Source organism: Marmota monax, unplaced genomic scaffold (assembly GCF_021218885.2).
Source record: "Marmota monax isolate L192 unplaced genomic scaffold, Marmota_monax_Labrador192_F-V1.1 WCK01_AAM20220418_F8-fsc00020, whole genome shotgun sequence".
NCBI classification, from domain to species: domain Eukaryota; kingdom Metazoa; phylum Chordata; class Mammalia; order Rodentia; family Sciuridae; genus Marmota; species Marmota monax.
The window spans coordinates 4,590,263-4,612,966 of NW_026692912.1; the positions used below are offsets into that span (position 1 = coordinate 4,590,263).

At 42.9% G+C, this 22,704-nt stretch overlaps 1 protein-coding gene and 1 non-coding gene across 3 annotated transcripts in view; both read left to right on the forward strand.

The window, feature by feature from the left end:
• Positions 1–22,704, forward strand: part of Palm2akap2 (PALM2 and AKAP2 fusion) — a 459,101-nt gene that overhangs the window by 180,047 nt on the left and 256,350 nt on the right. For both annotated transcript variants that reach the window (XM_058581620.1, XM_058581622.1), the window contains exon 3: positions 16,347–16,427. In XM_058581620.1, coding sequence (XP_058437603.1) covers positions 16,347–16,427 — 81 coding nt within the window. The remainder of the gene's footprint in view (positions 1–16,346; positions 16,428–22,704) is intronic.
• On the forward strand, positions 14,912–14,984 carry Trnaa-ugc (transfer RNA alanine (anticodon UGC)). The gene has a single exon. It is a non-coding gene; the product is annotated as a tRNA-Ala (tRNA).

The following is a 22,704-nucleotide window of genomic DNA, read 5'->3' on the forward strand; positions in this document are numbered from 1 at the left end:
CAGTGAGAGCCAGATCCCTGGAGGTGGGGCCCGCTGTGGTGCTTTTTAATGTTCCTCAGGTGATCTTAATGGTCTCCTGAAGTTATATGCCGTGGAGAGACTTAAAGTCAAGGTGAGGAGGCATCAAACTGGCTCATGTGTGTTAAGAACTGGATGAGGCTGGAAGCCAGATGTTAGAAGTAGTGGGGTGAGGGTACCCCTTACATGGCATTAATAGCCAGTGGTCTTGAAGCTTGCCTCGGATTGCAGCCGTAACTCTAGAGAGCTCCCCAAGGGAAAGGGGCCCCTGGGGAATAACAGCAGAGAACAGCAAAGTCTCACCACCTTCTTTTTTTTTTAATTGATTTTTAAAAAATAAATGACAGCTGAATGCATTACAATTCTTATTACACATATACAACATAATTTTTCATATCTCTGGTTGTATATAAAGTATCTTCACCCCAATTCGTGTCTTCATACCTGTACTTTGGATAATGATGTCCATCACATTCCACCATCTTTGCTAATCCCCTGCCCCCTTCCTTCCCCTCCCACCCCTCTGCCCAATCTAGAGTTCGTCTCACTTTATTGTAAGCCAGACCTGGCACGGATCTCCACCTGCCTGCCCACCCGCCATGCCTCTCCTGGGGCCGATCTCTGGTTAGCTGCTGTGTGGGAGGGCAGAAGATCAATGAGGGTCAGCCCCAGGCTCGGCTGGCTGCTCTAGTGGCACAGGTTGAAGAGGAAGACACAGAGAACTGCCCTTGTGGGCTTGTCCTTCTGAAGCAGGGTCTGGTCCCCTTCTGTGTGCTAGGGATTCTCCAGTAAGTGATTAATTGAATTAGCAGTTCCTGGGGGCAGGGAGCATTTGAGGATGATGAGAAAAAAATCACAGAGTTCCCCTCTGCTAGACCCCCGCAGTAGAGTTTCATAAGGCATTTCCACGTCATGTCGACATGCCCACAGTCTCTGCGGGAGATCCCGCCTGACAATTCTTGATCACCCAAACTTGGACCTGGAACATGGGAAAAGACTGGAAGGAAGATTGGAGAAGATCTGGCCATTGGGCAGTAGGTGCTCACAAGAGGAAGGCGAGCAGGGATGAAGCTCCTTTCACACTTCCTTTTGGAGGGGAGCTCGTTTCTGCCACCTCAGAAGTTTGTGGAATGGGGGCCTATTGGCTCTTTGCTGCTTGCTCTGAACTGGACAGTACTGATGGACACACTTGTCTAGTCCATGAGTCCAACTTTCTGGGAACACTAGAGATGGCTAGCATGGCTGAATGCTGCAGAGACACAGACCATGAAGTGACTGTCCCTTCCTTGAGTGGACAATAGAGATGAAGACGGTGCTTTTCCTAAGATTCACCGTGGCCAGAGTAAAAGCCAGGGTTACAGTGGTGATAATGGCACTCACACCGTAAGTGGAGTCCCATGACATCTTCTGAGTGTCCTGGACCCTGAGATCAAGAAAAGTAAATCCCCAAAGCAGCCAGCCATTGCTAGTTTCTCCAACTTCAGCATCCTGAAATTAAAGGAACGAGTACTTTAACTGGGCCACCTCTATTAATGGGTAAAAAAACTGTGTGGAGATTCACTTCCCCAAAAAAATAGCACATGGTGACAACCAACAGCTGTCTAAGAAGTAGCCATGGGCAGCAAAATGGAAATTACTGAAGATGTCATTCTACCTGGCTCCCTGTGACAAAAAAAAAGTGATTATGATCACAAGCTCAGAAGCCACACTGCCGGGTTTGAATTATGTTTGTGCCGCTTACTAACGGGGGTGGGGGTGGGGGTGGGGACCTTGGAGCAAGTTACTTAGTCTCTCTATGCCTCAATGTCCTCATCTATAAGGAGACAATAGAAGCTACCTCCTACGCTGTGATGAGCGTGGATGAGTTAACTGTGTCAAGCACTCAGATCTGGGTCTGACACTTGTAAGCCCCCCCATACCTTTTTGTGGTCATGATGAGGGTCATGCTGTTTAAAGCACATTGAGACGCAAGTCACACAGCTAGTGACAAAACCTTTGACATTTTCATGTACATCTTTCCACTCTTGTCCATGCCTATTATTTTTCTTAAAAATAAAAATGAGATCATAACCACACGTGCTCTTTGCTTTTTAAACTGGCTATGTGAGACCATCTTTCTGTCTCATTTATTCTTCTACAGCATCATTTTAAGTGACTGCATAATATCGTGGATATTTATAGTTTCACCAAACACCTATGGTTGAATGCTTAACTAACTTTCCCTTTTTAAAAACCAATGCTGCGGAAATATCATTGAGCAAAAACATTTCTCAAAGCTACAATCCCACACCCTTAGAATAAATACCTAGCAGTCAATTTCTTGTCATATGCTTGGCTACCTTTTCCTCCTGAAGGATTATACCACCTCCGATAAGGAATAAAAAGCCACTTTCCCCTCCGTCTACCCAACACCACACTGTAGTTTTTTTTTATTCGGTGCTTGTACTTAACCTAAAGCTGAGCTCTGCTGTTTGGGACTTGGCTTCTCTGAACATGGTGTGATCCCGGCTTTCCATGGAGCCTCCTTCTGGAGCATCCCAGGTGGACCCTCCAAGAACAACTCTGAGAGGCTCTTCCTTAGTCTTCCAGGACAAGAGAAGAGCTCAGCCAAGCTGTCCCTACGCCAGCAGCCATCTCGGTCTTGCTTATTTCATCGCCTTATCCAAAAATATGTCTATGCTAGAAATTCTTTGCCCTCAGGGACTTTCCAGGAGCAGATTAGTGAGAACCTGTGCCTTTCCTTTGTTCCCTGATGGACCACCAGGGTTACAGCTGGCAGGTATTTCGGCCACTTCCTCATCCCTAGGTGCATCTTCTTAGACTTGAGTGATGACCAGAGAGAAGATATGTAAGGAAAAAAGCAGGAAGAAGCTGCATTGAGAAAGGACTCAGGATAAGCTAGTCATTAGCAGAGGATTCTGAATTAGAAAACATTTTTTATTTAGGTGTAAACTAAAAATATGCAAAGGATCCTGTTACTAGCCTCTTGGGAACAGCTTTCTAGCCCATGACAGCTCTCACTGGTGGTGCTTTCTCTTGGCTTCCACTTGCCCCCTCATTGGATGCTGAGGACCAGGGCATCTAAGGAGTAGTTTGGGTGGCTGTGGTTTAATCTGAGCTTGGCAAATTATATTGCCCGTGTTAACATACTGTCGCAAGACGGGTTCATGTAGGAGTACTAGAAAACAGAAGAACACAAAGAGAAGAGTTAAAAACACTCCAAATCCTACCATCCAGACATAATCTGGTAACATTTAGCACCTCTCTAGACTGAACTGTGGCATTGACATTCATTTATCTATATGTGTAAGCACACATATTCATATTTAATTTTCACAAAAATGCCATGATACTGAGCGTGCTGTTCTATGGCTGACTTTTAAAAGAGTTTATTTTTGATGATTGTTTTATTTGCTTTTTATTCATTCATTCATCAATAGATGCTTATTCAAAACCATTATGTGTTAGGCTTGGTTCTAAGCATGCAGGTTAAAGCCAAGAGACGTGGCCCCTGCTCACGTGCAGTAGGCATTTTGTCCATGAAGACAGACAATGAACAAATAAGACTGGGAGAAGAAAATTTCAGGGGCTTGAGATGTGGCTCAAGCGGTAGCGCGCTCGCCTGGCATGCATGCGGCCCGAGTTCGATCCTCAGCACCACGTACAAACAAAGATGTTGTGTCCGTCGAGAACTAAAAAATAAATATTAAAAAATTCTCTCTCTCTCTCTCTCTTTAAAAAGAAAAAAAAGGAAAATTTCAGGGGGTGATAAGTTCTGTGAAGGAAATAAAATGGGTGTATGGAGATGTGAGGGGAAGAATGAATGCCATTAAGCTTGGTGACAGGAAGTCAACCAATCAGGCACAGCATTCCAAATGGAAGGACTAGCAATGCACAGACCCCAGAGTCTGGATGAGCTTGTTAGGCTTAAAAAAGTAGCCAAGAGCAGCATGGCTGCTGTGGGGAGTGGAGGGGAGGGGTCCAGAGGACCAAGAGGAGGTGGCTGGGACAGGCAGCCCTGGGATCACAGAGGGGCTTGGTTTTGATTTTATCCCAAGTGGAAAAGGGAGTTTGGGGATGGTTTATAAGATGCCACCTTATTTACGTTATCATTTACCATTAGATTATTTTTGTGTGTTGCATAGATCTCTGCCTTGAATATTCTTTTACATAATTCATTGAGTATATCAAAGGTGATTTTCTCTGGATGAATTCTTTATGATAAAGTCAACAAAAACTTTTAATACGGCCTCACAGAAAGGTGGATCTTATAATTCTGTCAGGGATTAAAGAGAAAGTCTTTTTGTCCCACACGGTCCCCAGAAGAAGTGCACATTTCATGTGGGGGTGGCTTTGCAGCTTTTATTTGACATTTCTCTGGTTATTAAAAACACTGAGCATTTTCCTTATGTTTTGTTCTTTTTATGTATGGAAGTATTCATATTTTTCTTTATAGATCACATGATAAGAATCTTTACTTACTTAAGGTCTTAGCCCTTTCACATATATGTTGCAAATATTTTTTCCAAGTTGGTACGTGCCTTTGACGTGCGGTGTTCAGTTGGCACCATAAAAACCAGAGTTTTAAATTTTATGTAATGAAGTTTACTAGTTGGATTTTGTGGATTCCTTTCTATGCATTATGTTTTTGGAGTTCTTTCTCATCCTGAAATCAGATAATCACTGTATTTTCTCATGTTTTCACTATATATGTGACCTGAGTCCATCCAGAAGTTATTTTGGTGCATGGAAACATTTCTCCTTTTAAACCATGAAGGACAGTGACAACAGAAGGGACAAGCTTTTTTTACTATAGACCAGTGGGCACAGTTTGGCTGTGAGATCATGCTAACATTAATAGCACAAAGAAAAGAGGCGCAGATTCAGTTTCTCCTGAAAAACCAATAGAGTCCTGGTAGACTTCTGTTCATAAGGTAGCAGATCATCATTTTTTTAACCTAAAAAGTACTTTTTTAACCTGAAAAGACAAAGTAATAGTCTATGATAAGAACAAATAATCCAAGTACATTTTAAGAAAATTGCTGTTATTAACAAAGGAGTAGGCATTTTCTTTTATTTAAAATCTCCTTCATCCTCAAGCTATGGCTAACTAGGGTGAACATGGTTAAAACTCTTATTAGTTGGTCGAGTTTTATTTTCTCCTCAGAATAACTTCTTTAAAAACATTAAAAAAAATGTTTTGTGGAGGATAGTTTGACCCTATTAAGTTCTAAAGGTTCAAATCTGTCGACTTAGCAGTTCTCCTGTTTGATTCACCCTCCGGATACAGTCACAAAAGTACATCTAAGGTGTACAGAGGGCAAGATTCAGTGCCTCCCTTTTTATGATAACAAAGAAAACAGTGGGAGCCACTTAAATACTCAATTAGCAGTGGACCATGGGAGAATTACAGTGCATCTGTGCACTGCCACGCCCCAGCTACATGAGGTGGGGTCCCCTGTGCTGAAGCAGAAAACCTCCGAGCCCGTCGCTAAGTGAAGAGGGCCAGCAGCAGAGCCGATCTGTGCTTTAAAAAGACCAGCCTACAGCATGTTGCTGGGTTCATTTTTTTTTTTCCTGGTGGGAAACAGAAAGAATGGGAATTGCTGTGCATAGGGACAATGTGGAATGCGATTCAACCATGCATTTTATTTTATTTTTGCATGTGTTGTGTGAATTTTTTCACCATGTATGTTTATTACTTCCATTTATATTTTTCAGGGCTAACTGTATTTATCTGGGCATATTATGGATTGTTGTATTTTTTTTTAAACTGGGAATTGAACCTAGGGGCACTTAACCTCTGAGCCATATCCCCAGCCCTTTTTTTAAATATTTTATTTAGAGACAGGGTCTCAATAAGTTGCATAGTGCCTTGCTATGTTGCTGAGGCTGGCTTTGAACTCATGATCCTCCTGCCTCAGCCTCCAGAGCTGCTGGGATTAAAGGTGTGTGCCACCCCGCCCAGGTTGGTATGTCCTTCTTTACACTTTGCTGTATTAAAAAAGAAGGAGAAGGATATATATCAGTTATATTCATCAGGCATGCACAAGGCCCTGGATTCAATCCCCAACACCCCACTCCCCCCAAAAAAGAAATATTCATCAGGTACTGGTATTTAAGAAACACAAATGTGCCAGGCGTGGTGGTGGCGGCAGATGCCTGTAATTTCAGCAGCTCGGGAGGCTGAGGTGGGAGGATCTAAGGTGCAGAGTCAGCCTTAGCAACTTATCGAGGCCCTAAGCAACTAAGTGAGACTCTGCCTGAAATAAAAAATAAAAATGGGTTGGGGGAAGCACCCCTGGGTTCAATCCCTGATACAAGAAAGAAAGAAGGAGGGAAGGACGAAGGAAAGAAGGACAGATGGATGTGATGGATAAAAGAGAAGGCATGTACTCTCTGGAAGGATGCTCATTTCTGGGAGTCTGCATTCCTTTGTCATTTTGTCATTCATTTGAGTACCACGCATTGTGTTGTCCACTGTCATGCACATGATTTTGTTCTGCCCCAGGACAGCTATGTCCAGGCGCCTAGCGCCTCTACTGCTCACTGTGAAATCCGTGTAGGGCCTGCTCCACTTCCTGCCCTGAGACTTCTCCAGGATTTACACATCTTCCTAAGACAGGATTGCCAGCGTAGTGGGTCTCTCTGCCCCTTGCTCTTCCTGTCATCTAGTTTTAGGGAGATATTTGCTGATACCCAGAAAGTCTCCTCCATTCTTGGCAAGTGACAGCCCTCCCAGCTGCTGCCCCATCTGCAGCAGTCCCTTTTGGAAGAAACTTTCAAATGGAAGAGAAATATTTTGCATTTGCTCTCGTTATTAGGACATTGAATCCCCTGGCAATATCTCCCACAGGGATTAAAGTAAATGAATATATTGGTTCACCAGGATTGGCTGAAGGTTCCAACACAGCCTTGACTTATTTTTGTTCAAAATTGAGAGATGCTCACAGATGTGGTAAGAGGCCCCACTGTGGTAAGAGGCCTTGTTTTGGGGTGGGGTGGAAGGACTTGACATCAGAATGTTTTGTATTGTCAACATCTCATTTGCTCTGGGAGGCTTAAGGCATATGAATGTGAAGTTGCTGCAGTAATTTGCCTGTGTCCAGAGTGGAGTCCACTCTTGAGAGCTAAACAGAGGTCAGTAGCACTGCACCATGGAAAAATGCTGGAGGGCCAGGCTGTTCACCTTTCAGATCCTGTTTGGCCACTTCTTAGCTTATGACCTTGGGCACTTCACTCATTCTAGCTAAACTTTGGGTTTTTTTTTTTAATCAATAAGATGGGGAACATTAAAGGTCCGTACCTCAAAGTTTTAAAAGGTTAAAGTGAAAAGCTGAAAGGAACTCCTTACTATAATGCCCAACACATCACAAGATCAATAAATTTAGCTGCCATGATTATATAATTGTCTCTCAGCATCCAGGGGGTATTGGTTCTTGGACCCCTGCAGATACCAAAATCTGTGAGTGCTCAATTTTCTTATATAAAATGGCTCAGGATTTGCATATAACCTATGTACATCCTCTAGTACTTTAAATAGGCTCTAGATGACTTACAATATCTAGTACAATGTTAATGCTATGTAAACAGTTGTTATGCCCTATTGTCTAGGGAATAATGGCAAGAGAAAAAGGTATGCACTTGTTCAGTTCAGACAAAATTTTTCTCCCAAACATTTTCCATCTGTGGTTGGCGGGATCCGAGGATGTGGACCCTTATATGGATGACCAGATGTACTATTAAGGTTTTTACCACCATTGTCATTGCTATTCTTAGGTTCAACCACTAGAAAACTGAATTTTAGTTCCAGGAATAAATTACAATGTGTCATCAAAATCCTAAGTCAAAACCAGGGTTCTAGGTACAAAGGAAACAGCTTTATTTACTGAGTTGCTGCCCTCTATCAGGTGATATGCTTGGTGCCATCTCTGTTTTCCCTTATTTCAGCCCTGCAATGGCATCCTAAGACATTTCTGTTTCCATATTCCATGTAGGGTTATAATTCTGCCTCACACTCATTAGTCATGTGACCCTATATTGTTGTCTCCCTTGGTGTCTCCTCTTTGAAGTGAGGATAAAGATGGAAGCTAACTCATTGAGTTGTTGGGAAGATGAAAAGAATCAATTTATAAAGCACACAGGACATTGCCTGGCATACAGTAAGTGAATGCTTGCTGGTATCACAGGTACTTGATAGGTGAGGAAGGACAGCTGTGACAATACAGGACACATTGTGTTCTCCATGGCCTGGTAGAATGTGAGATATGGGAGGAACCTTAGGGCTAAGCTGGTCCAACTCAAGGCCCAAGTCTCCCAGGGAGCTAGTAGCAGAGCCTCTGTCTGAAGTCAGATCTCTTGACCCCAGGTCAGTGCTCAGGAAGCTTCATAAGAGAGGGTGATGTGCCATTTACATGCCGTGGCTGAATTGAATTGTTATTTCTGGCATTTGGGACTTCCTTGGAGTTCTCTGTCATTCTCCCTCCCTGGATGGAAGATGCTTAGTTTTTTCATCACTAAGTACTTATCAATATGATGTCATAGCAGATATTACCTCCTCATCAGACTATATCAGACTGCTTTCCTTTTCAGTGGTTAGTAAGGAGAGTAAAGGAAGCTTTTGTGGCAAAGAATTTGGTGTTAGGACCAGGAAAGCAAAAGTACAGCTGTATGGCTTAATACTTAAAGAGTAACACTGTGAATAGACCTTATGAAGTAGACTTCAGAGATAATCCATATGGTCTATAAAGTGTCTCCTAAAGACCTTAAATTAAAACTCTGACGTCTTGTGTATTTGGCTTGGCATTAATAAGCTACATATATTAACTGTTGTAATTACTAACAGTGTTGCCTGTAACCTCTACAGGATATTTACTCAAATTTCAAGTGTTAAAGTACCCTTTCAAAAGTCAGTTTTAAAATTTGAACCAATTGATGTTGTCAACAGCCATACCGCCCTGAATGTGCCTGATCTCCTCTGAACTAATTGATGTCTATTTAAAAGCCTTCTCTTGACCTTATAATTTCCATTAAAAGTGAAACAAAGCAGGCAGTTTCTTCATTTACCAATAGATGGCAAGCTCAAGGTCAGAATACATGGGATAAAAGAGAAGTTGAGTAAATAGAAATGCTAGTCAAAATTAAGCCAAGAGAAATGAATAGAGAAGTGGAATTCTCCACGTGGTAATGGTGCAGGTTGAGTGGTCGCATGGCTCGGGAGAAAGATGTGATAGTAGGAAATCCAGCTCACTTGTCCTGCTGGTCAGGTCTTTTAAAGTTTCCATTTGAACTAGCCCAGGGTTCTAGTCTTTAGTTGTGTGGGATCAGAAAATCACATACTAACTCAGCTTTCACTATACTCATCTGCAAATCCAAGTGCCATTTCACATTGGATGGACATTGCGGGGCAGGGGCAGGATGTGACAAGTGCCATCTCTCTGTTTAGCTAACTGCTTGGGAAGCCTGACTGTAATCAGGATCATGACTGGTGACCTTGACTTTAGAGCCTGGAGAGTGCATTTTAATGCCTAATAGCACTGAGATGAGATAAATGATAGGGACATGTCTGCCAAGCAAACTCAATGTTCACTGATAACTGGACAAGACAGCTGGACGAAGCTGTGTGGGTACCTGCTGGATTTTTCTATGCTTGATCACCATGCTTCTCAGTTTTCAGACAATACACCCTCCTTTTCTGTCCTCAGATATAAATAGCTCTGACTCTGCAGCAGCATTAAACAGGTAATTATAATTCAACCATGTCTGAGATGGTGTTCTGACTCCTTAATAGATAAAGCTCCTTGGGTCCATGTTTGCAAGTTGGTTTTCTATCATTTAATTCTCAGAAATGTCAATTCATGCGTTAACATAACCTATATAAAACCTGGGTGCCCTAGTGATCCAGTTGTAGCAAGAAGTCACAGAGGAGCACGGTCTCATTGGCAAAAAGTCATCCCAGTGTCCTTCCTGGATTCATCTGGACAACATTAGAGGGTTTCATTAACCACAGAAAAATTACCTAAGATTCTCTCTCCCTGATCTTTTAATCTTAATCTCTCAGCCTTTCATTTTCACTCTTGACCTTCAAACTATCTCCACGCCATTTCAGTTCTTTGCTTTTTCATACCTTCCTTTCTTTTCTCTCCTCCCTGCCCTCCCCGATTCCCTTTCCAAGTGCAAACTGTTTAAAATGGCCTGTTGATTGTCATTCTTCAGTACTCTTCCCTTTCTCTCTGATTCTGTTTAGCAAAAGCCTGGGAACTAGCTGGCAGAGAAAGTCACTTAAAATATCAGTGCATTGGGGAGGGACACACAGTCAGTCCCTTCTGGTTCACCCTGGGAAGAGTCAAAGTAGAGTTCTCTTCGTCTAGCAATAGGAAGAAGTAAGATGGCAGCATTTACCATTTCATGTATTTTTCTTTTTCCTCCTCTTACCTAAATTCCAAGCTCTTACTGGCAATTAGTGCCTGGAGTAGGTCCTCTGGTTCCTGCTGTCTGCTGTGCCCTGGGACCTGGGTATCAGCTCAGGTCGGAATGGAGCTTCGGGAAGGAAGGGAAAAGCCACTTCTCTGCCTCTTTTTGCCCTCCCTGCTTAGCCTCTTCCACGCTCTCCCTTTTTCTCACAAGCTCAGCTGGAGCAACCCCCACCCTGTGCCCAGTCACCACCCTGCACTTCCCCATGCCCAGGTGACAGCAGGAGAGGGAGTCTCACCAGCCCAAAGGTGGAGACAGCTCCCTGAACTCCTCGGACACCTGTCTTCCATCAGAGTTTTCAACCATCTGAACAGTGTGTGCTCCTTACTATACTAATAGTTTGCAGGTTTATACTGTTGCAATGCTTCCAGAAAATGCTTGCCAGGAAAATACATGATTTACAGAAAGACAACGAGAGGCTTGCTCGGCCTCCCAGATCGTGGAGGGATCTGGAAACCTTCCTAATGGATTGAGATCACTTCATTCCAGATGTCTCTAGAGGGACGTGTTCCCCCTCCCAGTGGTCTGCTACTGTCAGGGACTTACACTCTTCCCTGCAATGTTCACTTCCCCCACCTTTCATCCCACAATGAGCTTTCCATGATTTTTTCCCCCAGAAGTAGCTTTTCCAACTCTGTTCTTGTACGCATAGCAACAGTGATGATCTATCTATTCCATGTTGGTTAATGTCTTCATCATGAGGACTCTTCTGGTTTCATGGATGGATGGCTAATGTGTTTTCAATAATATATTTTGCCACCATTGAAATCATGAGTGTCGATGAAGTTAGTTCCATCGCTCAGCTTCCTAAATTATCTATATTAATAAATCTCCTTTTTGCTTGAACTAATTTGACTAATGTCTGTATTACTTTACAACTGAAAGTGTACCGATAAATAGTGAAGCCTTTTCTGCTCCATCCAAAGAGACCTCCATGATTTCCCCTTTCTCCCTGCTCTGCATGGGCTGTAGATTTGCATTTGAAAGAGGGATACAGACACACACACACACCACACACAATTAATTTAGAAATACACATGAGTTCATTATGCAATACTCTCTCTAGGCTTTAGAGACGTATCAGCCCAGATTCTGGTCCTCCAGGAGCTTATGGTTTGATTGATGGAGAAGATGTGTAACTGTGAAGTACTCAAGATACTAACGTGGAAAATCTATAGCCCATGCAGAGCAGGGAGAAGGGGGGGGGGGCATGGAGCTCTTTTTGAAGGGAGCAGAAAAAGGCTTCACTATTTATCGGTACCCTTTCAGTTGTAAGTGATAAAGACATTAGTCAAATTAGTTCAAGCAAAAAGGAGATTTATTAATATAGATAATTTAGGAAGCTGAGCGATGGAACTAACTTCATGCGTGACTAGATCTTGGGTCCAAATAATGTATTAGGATGCTGTTTTCTCTGTCTTGAAACTTTACTTCTCTCTTTGTGTTGACCATATTTTCTCCCACATAGGTTCTTTTTTTCTGTGTGGCTTGGGAAAATTGCCATTCAGATGCATATCATCTCAGCTTAACTCTCAGGGAGAGTTTTTTAAATGCAAATATTTATGCGTCTGACCCTAGAATATCTCTTGTTGGTCCCACTTGGGTCACTGAGCCTCTCCTTAGAGCAGTCACTATTGCAAGGGGATAAGGTAGTATGATTGGCCTAAACTGGTACAGGTCCAAGTCCCGGTGACAAGGATGAGCTGGGGTATTTGTGACTGACCATAACTAGCATTCCCACTAACTCCATTTACAGTGAGTGTAGAAGTGTTCCCAGGGGAAGGAAGACTGGACTGATCAAAACTGACAGGTGGTCACTATAACTTCATTGATATTTAAGCTGTGCTGTCAGAGATGAATAGTGTGTGTCAAATGAAGCAGTAAGAGGTATCCATTAGTGTTAGGAGAAGCAGTAAAGGCAGGAAAACATGAGCCCAGCCTAGCAAGTCTCGACACTGCAAGCTCTTATTGAGCTTGGAGCATATGGCTCAGGGGTCACAGCTGGAGATGAGGCTGTGAGATAGGAGCCTCAATGGCCATTGCTTTGTCTTATAGGCAGTGGGGAGACACCTGGGCTTTAGGCAAAGGATGCAGATGGTCAGACTTCAGTATTAAAATGTCACTCTGGCAGTAGTGTGGGAAATGGCTTAGAGAAAGCAAGGCGTGGAGGCAGGATGAGTGAGAAAATGCCTTCAGTAATCCAGACAAAGATGAAATGCAAGCAGCTGAATTCACTGGGGAGTAAAAGGTCCTGATGAGGAACAGTTCCAATGGGCAGGTAAGGAGATAAAGGGAAACGTTAGGGCAGTGTGGAGGCAAAAGATGAGGAAAATGGCAACAGAAACAATGGACGCTGACTTTCAATAAGATGAATGTCTAGGGTGACAGATATCTGAGTTGAGTAGGGTCAGTTGCTGAGATGAAGAACGTAGAAAGAGGAATGGGCCTGAAGGTAGCCAGCAAGGGATGACTGAGAGAGCGATTGCATGTGTTGAATTGGAGGGATGCCCTGAAAGGTTGCTAGTTCAATACGGGGACCTGGGCCTCAAAGTGGAGATGGAACCCAAGAGCTTTGGAGTGGATGGGAAAGAAGGGTCCAAGAGTCACTGGGTTTGTCTTAGTTAAGGGAGGGAGAAGTCTGAGAGGTGAGGAGCACAGCTCAGACCTCAGCCATCCATCAGGCCAATGTCAAGGACCAAAGGTGTGTTCCTCAGTGGGGTCCTACTCAAGTTTACCATGATTTGACTTAAACATAATCCTTTTTTTTTTTTTGGACTTGTACCTAATTCTGAACAGAGGCTGATTGCATTCTTACCTCTTACCCAATTAGGAATGGCTTCGGGACCTAACCCCATCACTGTGCAAGGGACTCATCTAGAAAAGAATCCTCTTCTGCTGTTGATGCCAAACCCAAGGTCTCACTCAGTCAAACACAGATGGTAACATGCCAATGGCACGGTCTGGTTGTGTATGTTGACAATTCTTTTGTTTAGAACTTGAATCCAGTTAGGTGCTTCCTTAGGGGAAATATTAATACAGCCTACATGTTTACTTTTCTTTTACAGGAAAAGTATCCCAACCCCTATTCATCCTTCCTTTACACCAACGCCAGATTAATGTTTCTAAAATACAATATCATATCAATGCTCTTACTGAGAACCTTACAAAGATAGGGCAGTGTCTGTACAATACAATTCAGACTTCGTGGTCTAATCATCAATGGCCTAGTCTTAGTTAATCTTTTGATTCCCTCCCAGTTAGATTTTCCTCCTCATTCTTTCTGGAACATGCATAGCACTTCTACTCTTGCTCACATAGTTCTTTTTGCCTTGAATGAGCTGCCCATTGGTTGACATGTACCTATACCCTACCCATTCTTCAAGGACTAACTTGCAACCTATGTCCACCTTGACCATATCATTTTACAGGGATCCCTGATGAGTCTACTGCTTGAGCATGTACAGGTCCACTACAGAGTCCAGCTGGTGATATTGTTCCCACTCGGATTCACCATTCCAATGGGCAACTCTGGAGTGAGAACTTTGCATATGAGTGAATGCACAGAGGTGGGAATGCCAGGGAAAGTCTTGGAAGTGACAAGATGTGTAGTTAGCACTCAGTCAACATTTGTGATCTGCATCTTGTATTGTAACACACTATATCTTGTTCTGGATTTAAATGTAGGAAAACTGTATATCTTGATAGTCAATAGTGATGAGTGATAAGGTCCAGTAAACTCATCTAGAGAATTTCTGGGACTGGAGATGGCAGCTGGTCCTGGACATTCTTGCCTTGTCATGTGGTGCCTTTCAGATGCTGGTCAGGTGTGCTCTTCCCACTGGGCCTTACTTTCCCCATTTACTGTCATATTATTATCTGTTTTTGGACATGCTCTGAGATTAAGTAGCATCAATTATGCACCATTGGTTGGAGTCCCTTGGTGAATGATAAGTTCCTAAGATAGGTCTCACTTTGGCAGGGAGATTCTATCCCTGACTTAGGTATTATATTCTAGTGACTCAAGTTTATGAGCTAATATTTCTTTTTTGTTGTTGTTTTGCAGATTTTTTTATTTGTTCTAATTAGTTATACATGACAGCAGAGTGCATTTTGATTCATTGTACACAAATGGAGCACAACTTTTCATTTCTCTGGTTGTACACAATGTAGAGTCGCACTATATATGCAGTCATACATGTACCTAGGGTAAGGATGTCTGTCTCATTCCACCATCTTTCCTGCCCCCATCCCCCCTCCTCTCCACTCCTTCCCCTTTGCCCAATCAAAGTTCCTCCATTCTTCCCATGCGCTGCCCCACCCCCCATTATGGATCAGCATCCACTTATCAGAGAAAACATTCAGCCTTTGGTTTTTTGGGATTGGCTTACTTCAGCATCCATTTTCCTGCAAATGCTGGGCTGGGGATATAGCTCAGTTGGTAGAGTGCCTGCCTTGCATGCACAAGGCCCTGGGTTCAATTCCCAGCATCTCCCCCCACCCAAAAAAAGAGCTAATATTTCTTAAAGTCTCTTCATTGCGTGGAAAACGTTGGCTTTAACACACATGATTAGGACATTGATTTCAACAGCTGTGGTGCAGTCACATCTCAGAAACATGGCATTCCATGAAAGAAAAGCTTCCATCCATGGAATGGGTGGCCAGACTTTGGCATCCTTGTCTTCCCCAGGAAGACAGTGCTGTAATGTCTTCCTGTATCTGTGAGCAAAGGAGAATGGTCCAGTGCTGTACATGGCTCAATAAATCCTCCTGTACACGTTAGAAGACAAATATAAACAAGCAAGCTCTCATAGGGGAAGGCCTTTCTATTCTTATGAACCACATTCCTGTGATGTTTGTTGTCTGCACTGGAGAAGGAAAAAAAAATATGCAGTATATGCTGTAGTGGAAAGGATGTGGGAATGCCAGGGAAACACATCCCTTTAAAACCAGTTTCTAGGCAATAATTACCTCCCCGGAAGCAAACGTGCAATAGGAATATTAGCAAATAACGATGATTGAGTGCTTACGGTGTGCCAGGCCTTGTTCTAGTCCTTTTGCATATATCCTCTCATTTAATCCACATCCCAACCGTATGGCTTGGGTAGAGTTGTTATCTCTACTTGATGTAGAAGAAGACTGAGACCCAGGGAAGTGAAAGAACTTACCAGAAGCCACACAGGTAGCAAATATAGAGCTGGAGGCATGCAGTCAGGTTTCAGATTCATACTTGCCAAAATCTCAGGGAGCCCCACCCCCAAGAAATGTTCCCCCCCATGGCTCCTTTAAGCAAAGATCAAAGATAACTTCTCTCATTTACATTGTTTGGTATGCCTCACTGGATAATCTGTCCTACCAAATTTGAAATTGCAGCATATTATTTATGTATATGATTTTGCTAAAAGAAATCTGACCCTGGGGTCCTCCTGCCCTTGTTTAATTCCCTCCTGTTCCCAGTTTGTAACAACCTGTGTCTTTTGGATTGAGATTTTTATTCTTTGTCTCCAAATTAACACTGCACAGCACAGGGCTGTGTGCGTGTGCGTGTGCGTGTGTGGAAACCGCCTTTTCTTCTGGATTAAATCGTTGCAGTCTGGCTGAGTGAGGAGAATTTCTCCCACTGGCCGAGCCCACCGCAGACATGTTAGGAGAAGGCTGCTGCCTGCAACACACCCAGCAACGGTGGGGCAGGTGACGCTGCGTGTGTGCCCAGCATCTCTTGGAAGTGTCTGCACAGATGTGTGCCGCTCCTGCTCCTGCTCCCTGCCTTCACATTCCTAGAGCCAACACCCACCCACTCTGACAGCCTCTCTCTCTCTCTCTTTCTCTCTCTTTCTCTCTCTCTTTTTATTTTCAAGGAAAAAAGAAAGCGACAGACGGAAATAGAAGGCAAACGACAGCAGCTCGACGAGCAGGTACTCCTGCTGCAGCATTCCAAGGTAAGCGGCTGATCCCAGGAACCTGTGCCATTATTAGCCATGCAGATCACACTCGGGAGAGCTGGGCAGAGCCTGCCCTGCCACCAAGGCGCTGCAACGGCTGAACCAGCCTTTTTCATTCAATCGGGAAACCATCTCTTGGCTTTTCTTGTGGATTTCTGAGATTCAGGGCATCGTCACAGCATTCTGATTTCTGCAAGCCTCAGATCACAGTGTGCATGTGGATGGGGTGCAGGGTGGTGTGTGCCTGTGAAATGTGGTGGCTATATATAGACATTGGAAGAGCAGACTCCACATGGTCCGGGGCTGCTTCTCCTGTGCCTTTGCTCAGAGGTTCCAAATGCACTTTTTTTAAAAATTAAAAATGTTAATATCTTTCTTGACACGGAGCAAAGGGAGATAAAGCCCTGGGATCTGAGAAAAGAACAACACTGTGCATTGCAGATTACTCTTCTATTTTATTTCTACTTTAGCAATTTTACAAGTGTTCTGTTAAAATGAGCAGTTGGCCAAAAATGGCTTTTTGATTTATTTGTCTGGATTGGGTCTCCCTTGCACCGTAATAAAAAGAAAGAGGGAGAGAAAGAGCTGTTTTATTTATTTATTTCTCTCTAAAACATAATGCTCTTAAGCATCATAATTGATTACAGCCCAGAAGAAAGCTCTGTCACTGTCACAGGGACTCCACTGGTGGCTGAATGTTGCTTTGCTCATGTTCAGAGGATAAAGTGACCACATTCCATGGCCATCTACAAGTGGATGCTTGCTTTTGACTGCTCCTGGGCTTTTTTTAAGGAAGATCTTCTGCTCCAGAGAAGTTGCCATGACCTTGTGTACATAGAATTTCTTTGCTTGGGGGCTGGTTGGGAAGGTGGTGCTGAGTCTCTGGGCGATGCAAAGTAGGGATTATTTGGACATTTTTAAAACAAAGTGAACCTTCATGGTTGCATTTCCTATTCCTCTCTAGAAAACAGGGTTGTGCTAAATGAATCCTCAAAATGAGAATCATGAGCAAGCTGGTGGGTGATTTCAAAGAGCAGCATGACCTATATCTGCTTTGCATGCTTATCAGTTTACCAGTAACTTGAACCAGAGAATTGTGCTTAAAAGGGAGAAACGCAGCATGATACTGAGAATGCTGTCCATTGTGAAAATCCATTTTCAAGTAAGGGCCTGACAAGATCCATATGTTGTTACTCTTTCCTGACAACATTCCCAAGGGAAGATTGAGACTAAAATTAGTATCCTCTTCTTCCAGAGAGGGGGACTTAAAACACTGATAGAACAGAGTGAGTTGCTCAAGGTCAGTCTGGACAGGGCAGGATCTGTAGTTCAGAATACAGTCAATTAGTCAATTCACTTCGGTAAGAGGCTAACATGTACTAAAACCTCTGTGAACTCTTGGTGAAAAGGTGAGCTGAGCCCAATGGGTCAGAGAGGCTGATTTGACTAGACAGCCTCTCTCCCCTCCAGCTTCAGGCTCATCTCTGCTCTCGCATTCTTTGAATCCAAAAATCAGGCAGTGAACATATGTCATAAGACCAGGTTCCTTTTATCCCATTCTCATCTTTCTGGGTGCCAAACGAGATACCAAAGACTCATTCATTGCCTATGTCCATCACAGTGTTAGAATGTTCTATCCATTCTTCATCTGTGCCTCCATTGATCTGTTGATCCGTCAGCTACCCATCCATCCAGTCAACAGAAAGAATAGTAAAAAGGCCTGAGTTTTGTGTGAGTAAGCAATGAGGTTCTTCCAGGGGCTTGGAAACAAGGGAATCCGATAGTTCTTCCTGAGTTTGGCTATCTAGGGGTGCACCCAGCACGTTATCAAGAAGTCTGGAGTGGGAGGACTAGAGGTGACTGAATGCAGTTAAGTGGAAACCAGTGCATTGTCTTGTCTTCTCTCTGGGGAAAGCTTGTGTGGACATAATGAGGATGGATTGTTAGCCTTGAACAATAAAAAGGAGAGCTTAGAGGTTCCAAAGGTGACAGTGTGTCTTGTACCAGCTGGAGAGAGACCCCCAGCTCTGAAAGGTCTTGGGCTTCCGTGCCTGGGGAGGAAGGGTTGCTGGCAAGGCCAGAGGTGTCATAGGCCTCACTGTGGCCCAGGGGACGCCTCCCTCCTGGTTCTGCCACTCTTTGATCTGAGTCCATCCTCCTTAAAATAGTTGCATTATTTTGATAGAAGGAAGAGAGGGCCTGATGGAGGCATGAGGTCACTTCAGACACCAGAAAGGAATGGGTTCCACTTCAAATCATTTGACTGTTGACTGAACTTGACTAGTGTGAGTCATCTTCCCTGGAATCGTTAGGTTTCCAGCTTGGTGGCCTCACCCCTGGATGGAAGGAGATTCTCTGGGGTTGTATTTCCTCCTCTGGGAGCCTCAGAGGAGAGCCAGCCAGCTCTGTCCTGGCAGTACAGCAGCCTGGGAACCTCTTATCTATCCTCTATGGTAGTATTTTTTGAATACCCAGCATGTGCCTGATACTTTAAATGCCTGTCCTCAATAGTGACCACCAGGTGGATGTTGGTCTCCCCATCCCACAAGTACAGAAATACATCCATGAGGTCAAGTAATTGGCTCAAGGACACAGAGACTGTAAGCAAGGGAGCCCAGGCTGAACCCCAGGACTGTCTGCTTCCAAAGATCAGGTTCTTCCCAGGACACTCTTCTCTTCCAACTGTTTCCTTATGATGATTTGCTTAGAAAGATGCCAATGGCTGTCACCACTGTCTTTTCACTCTAACTATATTTCTGTGGGCTCCAGAAAGTTTAGACCATGTGGAGACTTGTCACAGTGATTATTGTAGGTTTCTTAAGTAGAAAATATTAGGAAATATGTCAGTAATTACTACTAATTTCACTAATTTTGTAAAATCCCAGATGCTCTTGAAGGGAAAAAAAAATATTCAAGTACAAAGAAAAATGGAAAACCATTAGAGTTTGGTTTCCTTTTTATTTAGACGTAATTCTTATATTCTTCATATAATTCTCATATTCCATATATGTAAATCACATATGATTATATGAGAATCAAGTAGTCTATGGACACTTCTTGTCATGCAGTGAGATATGAATTATTTAGAAAGATTCACTGGTCTCTTGTCAAAGCAAATAAATAGAATACAAGGCACATAGTTTTGATATTTTGATGTTTGTTTTATATATTTGCTCATTGCAATATTTAGGCATATACAGTAGCCTCAAGGAGTGGAATATCATTACTTTATACATGTGAGCAAACTCCTTAATGCAAAGAAGGACCAAAGTATGAAATGTTAAAACATGAGCTGCTACACCACAGTGATTAGGAAACCTTGAAAATATTTTAGTTTCTGGCCAAATTAAACTTAAGACTTTTTTCCCTTTCCTTCTCCTTCATTCCTTCTTTTCTTTTTCTTTTAGTGGTACTAGAGATTGAACACAGGGCCTCCTACGTGCTAAGCAAAACCTCTGCCACAGAGCTATATCCCCAGCCCTTTTTATTTTATTTTGCAACACGGTCTTGCTAAGTTACCCAGACTGGCCTTGAACTCATGATCCTCCTGCCTCATTCTCTTGAGTAACTGGGATGACAGGCATGCACTATTGTACCCAGCCTCAGATTTCTTTTTAGAAGATGCCTAGCTCTGTTTAGTAACTAATACTTATGATGTAGGAATTCCCAAGAAACACAAGTAGAACCAGTAAGCAATTTTGATTGCTGGATTATTCTTGCTTATTGTAAAAGGAAGAAATGTGTGGTCATTGCAAAAACTCAATTTAAACGTATAAGAACATACCTAGATGAAAATATCAACTGCATCTTCCCCACCTAGATATAACCCACATGGGGTGTATGCTGCTGTCCTTTCCCTGCAAGGTACCTTTATAGATTAAGATATGTAACCCTTGTCTACAGGCCTTACCAGCCATTAGTAAAATGAGATCATATTAACATCAGAGTCCTCGTTACATTAACCTTTACCTCTATTTTGATTTTTGCATGTGGATTCCTTTAAATTCCCATACAAAAATTTATGATTTTTTTTGTGAAATCACAACAAACCTTGTTTTACTTCATGCTTTCTGACTTGGATGTCATCCTTGGAAGATTTTCCATCTCAAACATTTACCTATGAGATTTCTTATACTTCAGTAGTTTTAACCCACCTAGAACTTATTTCCCCATAAGGTATGAGGTAAGAATCTACATTTCCCTCATCATGAGCCACTTGTCTCAACTTGATTTACTGATTAATTCATCCTTTCCTTCCCTGATTTAAATGTCGTCTATATCACATACTCCCTTACTCTCAAGTCCACTGTTTATGGATTCCTTTGTTCTCTCCCTGTGCCCATCCGGGGGCCGGTGCCATTCTTGCTTAATCTCCACGGCTCTTTAATATTGAGATATTTCATAAGGCAAGAGCCATCAACATTCTTCTTTTGAAAAGCTGTCTTGGTTTTTTATTCCATGGAAACAATTATTTATTGTTTATTGTTTTCATAATAAGACTTGTGATCATGTGAGTTTTTTTTAATAAATCAACTACAGTGTTACATTAGAGAAGACTGAATTTAATATTCCCTTTTGCCTCTTGGTTGAAGGGCCAGAGATTTGTCTATTTTATTGGGCTGTTTAAAGTCCCAGCACAGAGTGTGAGCTCTGTAGTGCTGCAACCTGTGCTCCGTGGGGACTTTCACGTTTGTAAAGGTTTGTCTGACACCGTCAGAACTGTCAGAATCAAATTGCTAATATTGCAGCTTCAATACATAAGCTGCCTTTGAATGATTTATTCATGAGCAGGGAACCCCAACTAGAGTTTTCTCCTAACCCAAGCTATGAAAATGGTGGTTATATTTTAAAGGCCACAGTCCTTTCTGTAGAGACAACTGAATGGGAAAAAGATGAAGGGCTGAATCATGACCCTGTGAAATATTTATTGTCAGCCCACCAAGGTCATTTGCTGAGCTGGCCTAAGGCATCGGGAACATTGCTGCAAAGAGTCTTTTGCTATTTTGAACTTTTGGCACTAATTTGAGACTTTTCTTGGTTATTAGTACATGTGAAAGAATGATTTTGAATGTAAATATTCAACAGATAAGCATAGCTCACCATATAAAGGAACTTTACATCTTTTCCTTTTTCCCATCAGGTGTCCTCTGGCCCCACAAACAGTTTGAGGGGAGGTGAAACTCTCTTTCTTCTTTCAGGAGTCTTGGGTTGGCATCTCCCTATGTCAAGGGAATCATTTAACAAAATTGCAGAACTAAACCAAGATCATATAAGGTGGCACAAAGGAGGAAGAAAAGAATAAAAGGGTTAGGAGAGAAGGGGAAGAGGTAGGGGCACAAGAAAATGATTGAAAATGCAAACACAACTTTTGCCTCACCCTGAGTTTAACCCAATTAACCCGATTCCAGCCATCATCCACTGTGGCAGCCGATGTTAGCTTTAGCCAGATTACAGGTGAATGGTGGGGTGAAAGGCAAAACATGAAAGTTCCAGAATGAAACACAGATGAATATTTTTATAGTGCAGCGGTGAGGAAGTCTTAACGCCTGACATCAATGCCAGAATTATGAAAGATGGATTGCTAAACTTGATCAAAAAATAGACACTTGTGAGTCCTGATTTGTCTCTGACCTTCACACCTGCCCCACCCACCTGCTCCAGACACTTCTCACTGTTTGCTTAGGTCACCTTCAAAAGTGGCTTCAGGCTGGGCAAGGTGGCACATGCCTGTAATCCCCGTGGCTCGGGAGGCTGAAGCCAGAGGATCACGAGTTCAAAATCGGCCTCAGCAAAAGCTGTCTGTAAATAAAATACAAAATAAGGCTGGGGATGTGGCTCAGTGGTCAGATACCCCTGATTCATTCCCCCATACCCCCCCCCCAAAAAAAGTGGCTTTACATCAGTTACCTTATCTGTACATGAGAAAGATTGGGTTAATTCATCTCAAAGGCCTTTTTTAGGTGTATTAGTTGAGGATTTTTATGTTTGTTAAAATGCAGCGTGAAGGCATGGCTGTTCAGAGTCATTCCTTCAGCAGGTGCTTACGACCAGCTGCAGCCTCACATGTCAGTCTCACAGATGAATGAAAAATGCATCACTGACTGCAAGGGACTGAGGGATGGGGTTGGTTATCAAGAAGGAAATGCTATTGGAGAAGCTGGAAAGTAGTTATCCAGGTTAGGGAGAAAGGCAGTGGTGCCTCCCAATTTTGTTAATCTTATTTGGGTGCTTTTTGGCGCTGAGGATTGAACCCAGGGCCTCATACATACTAAGC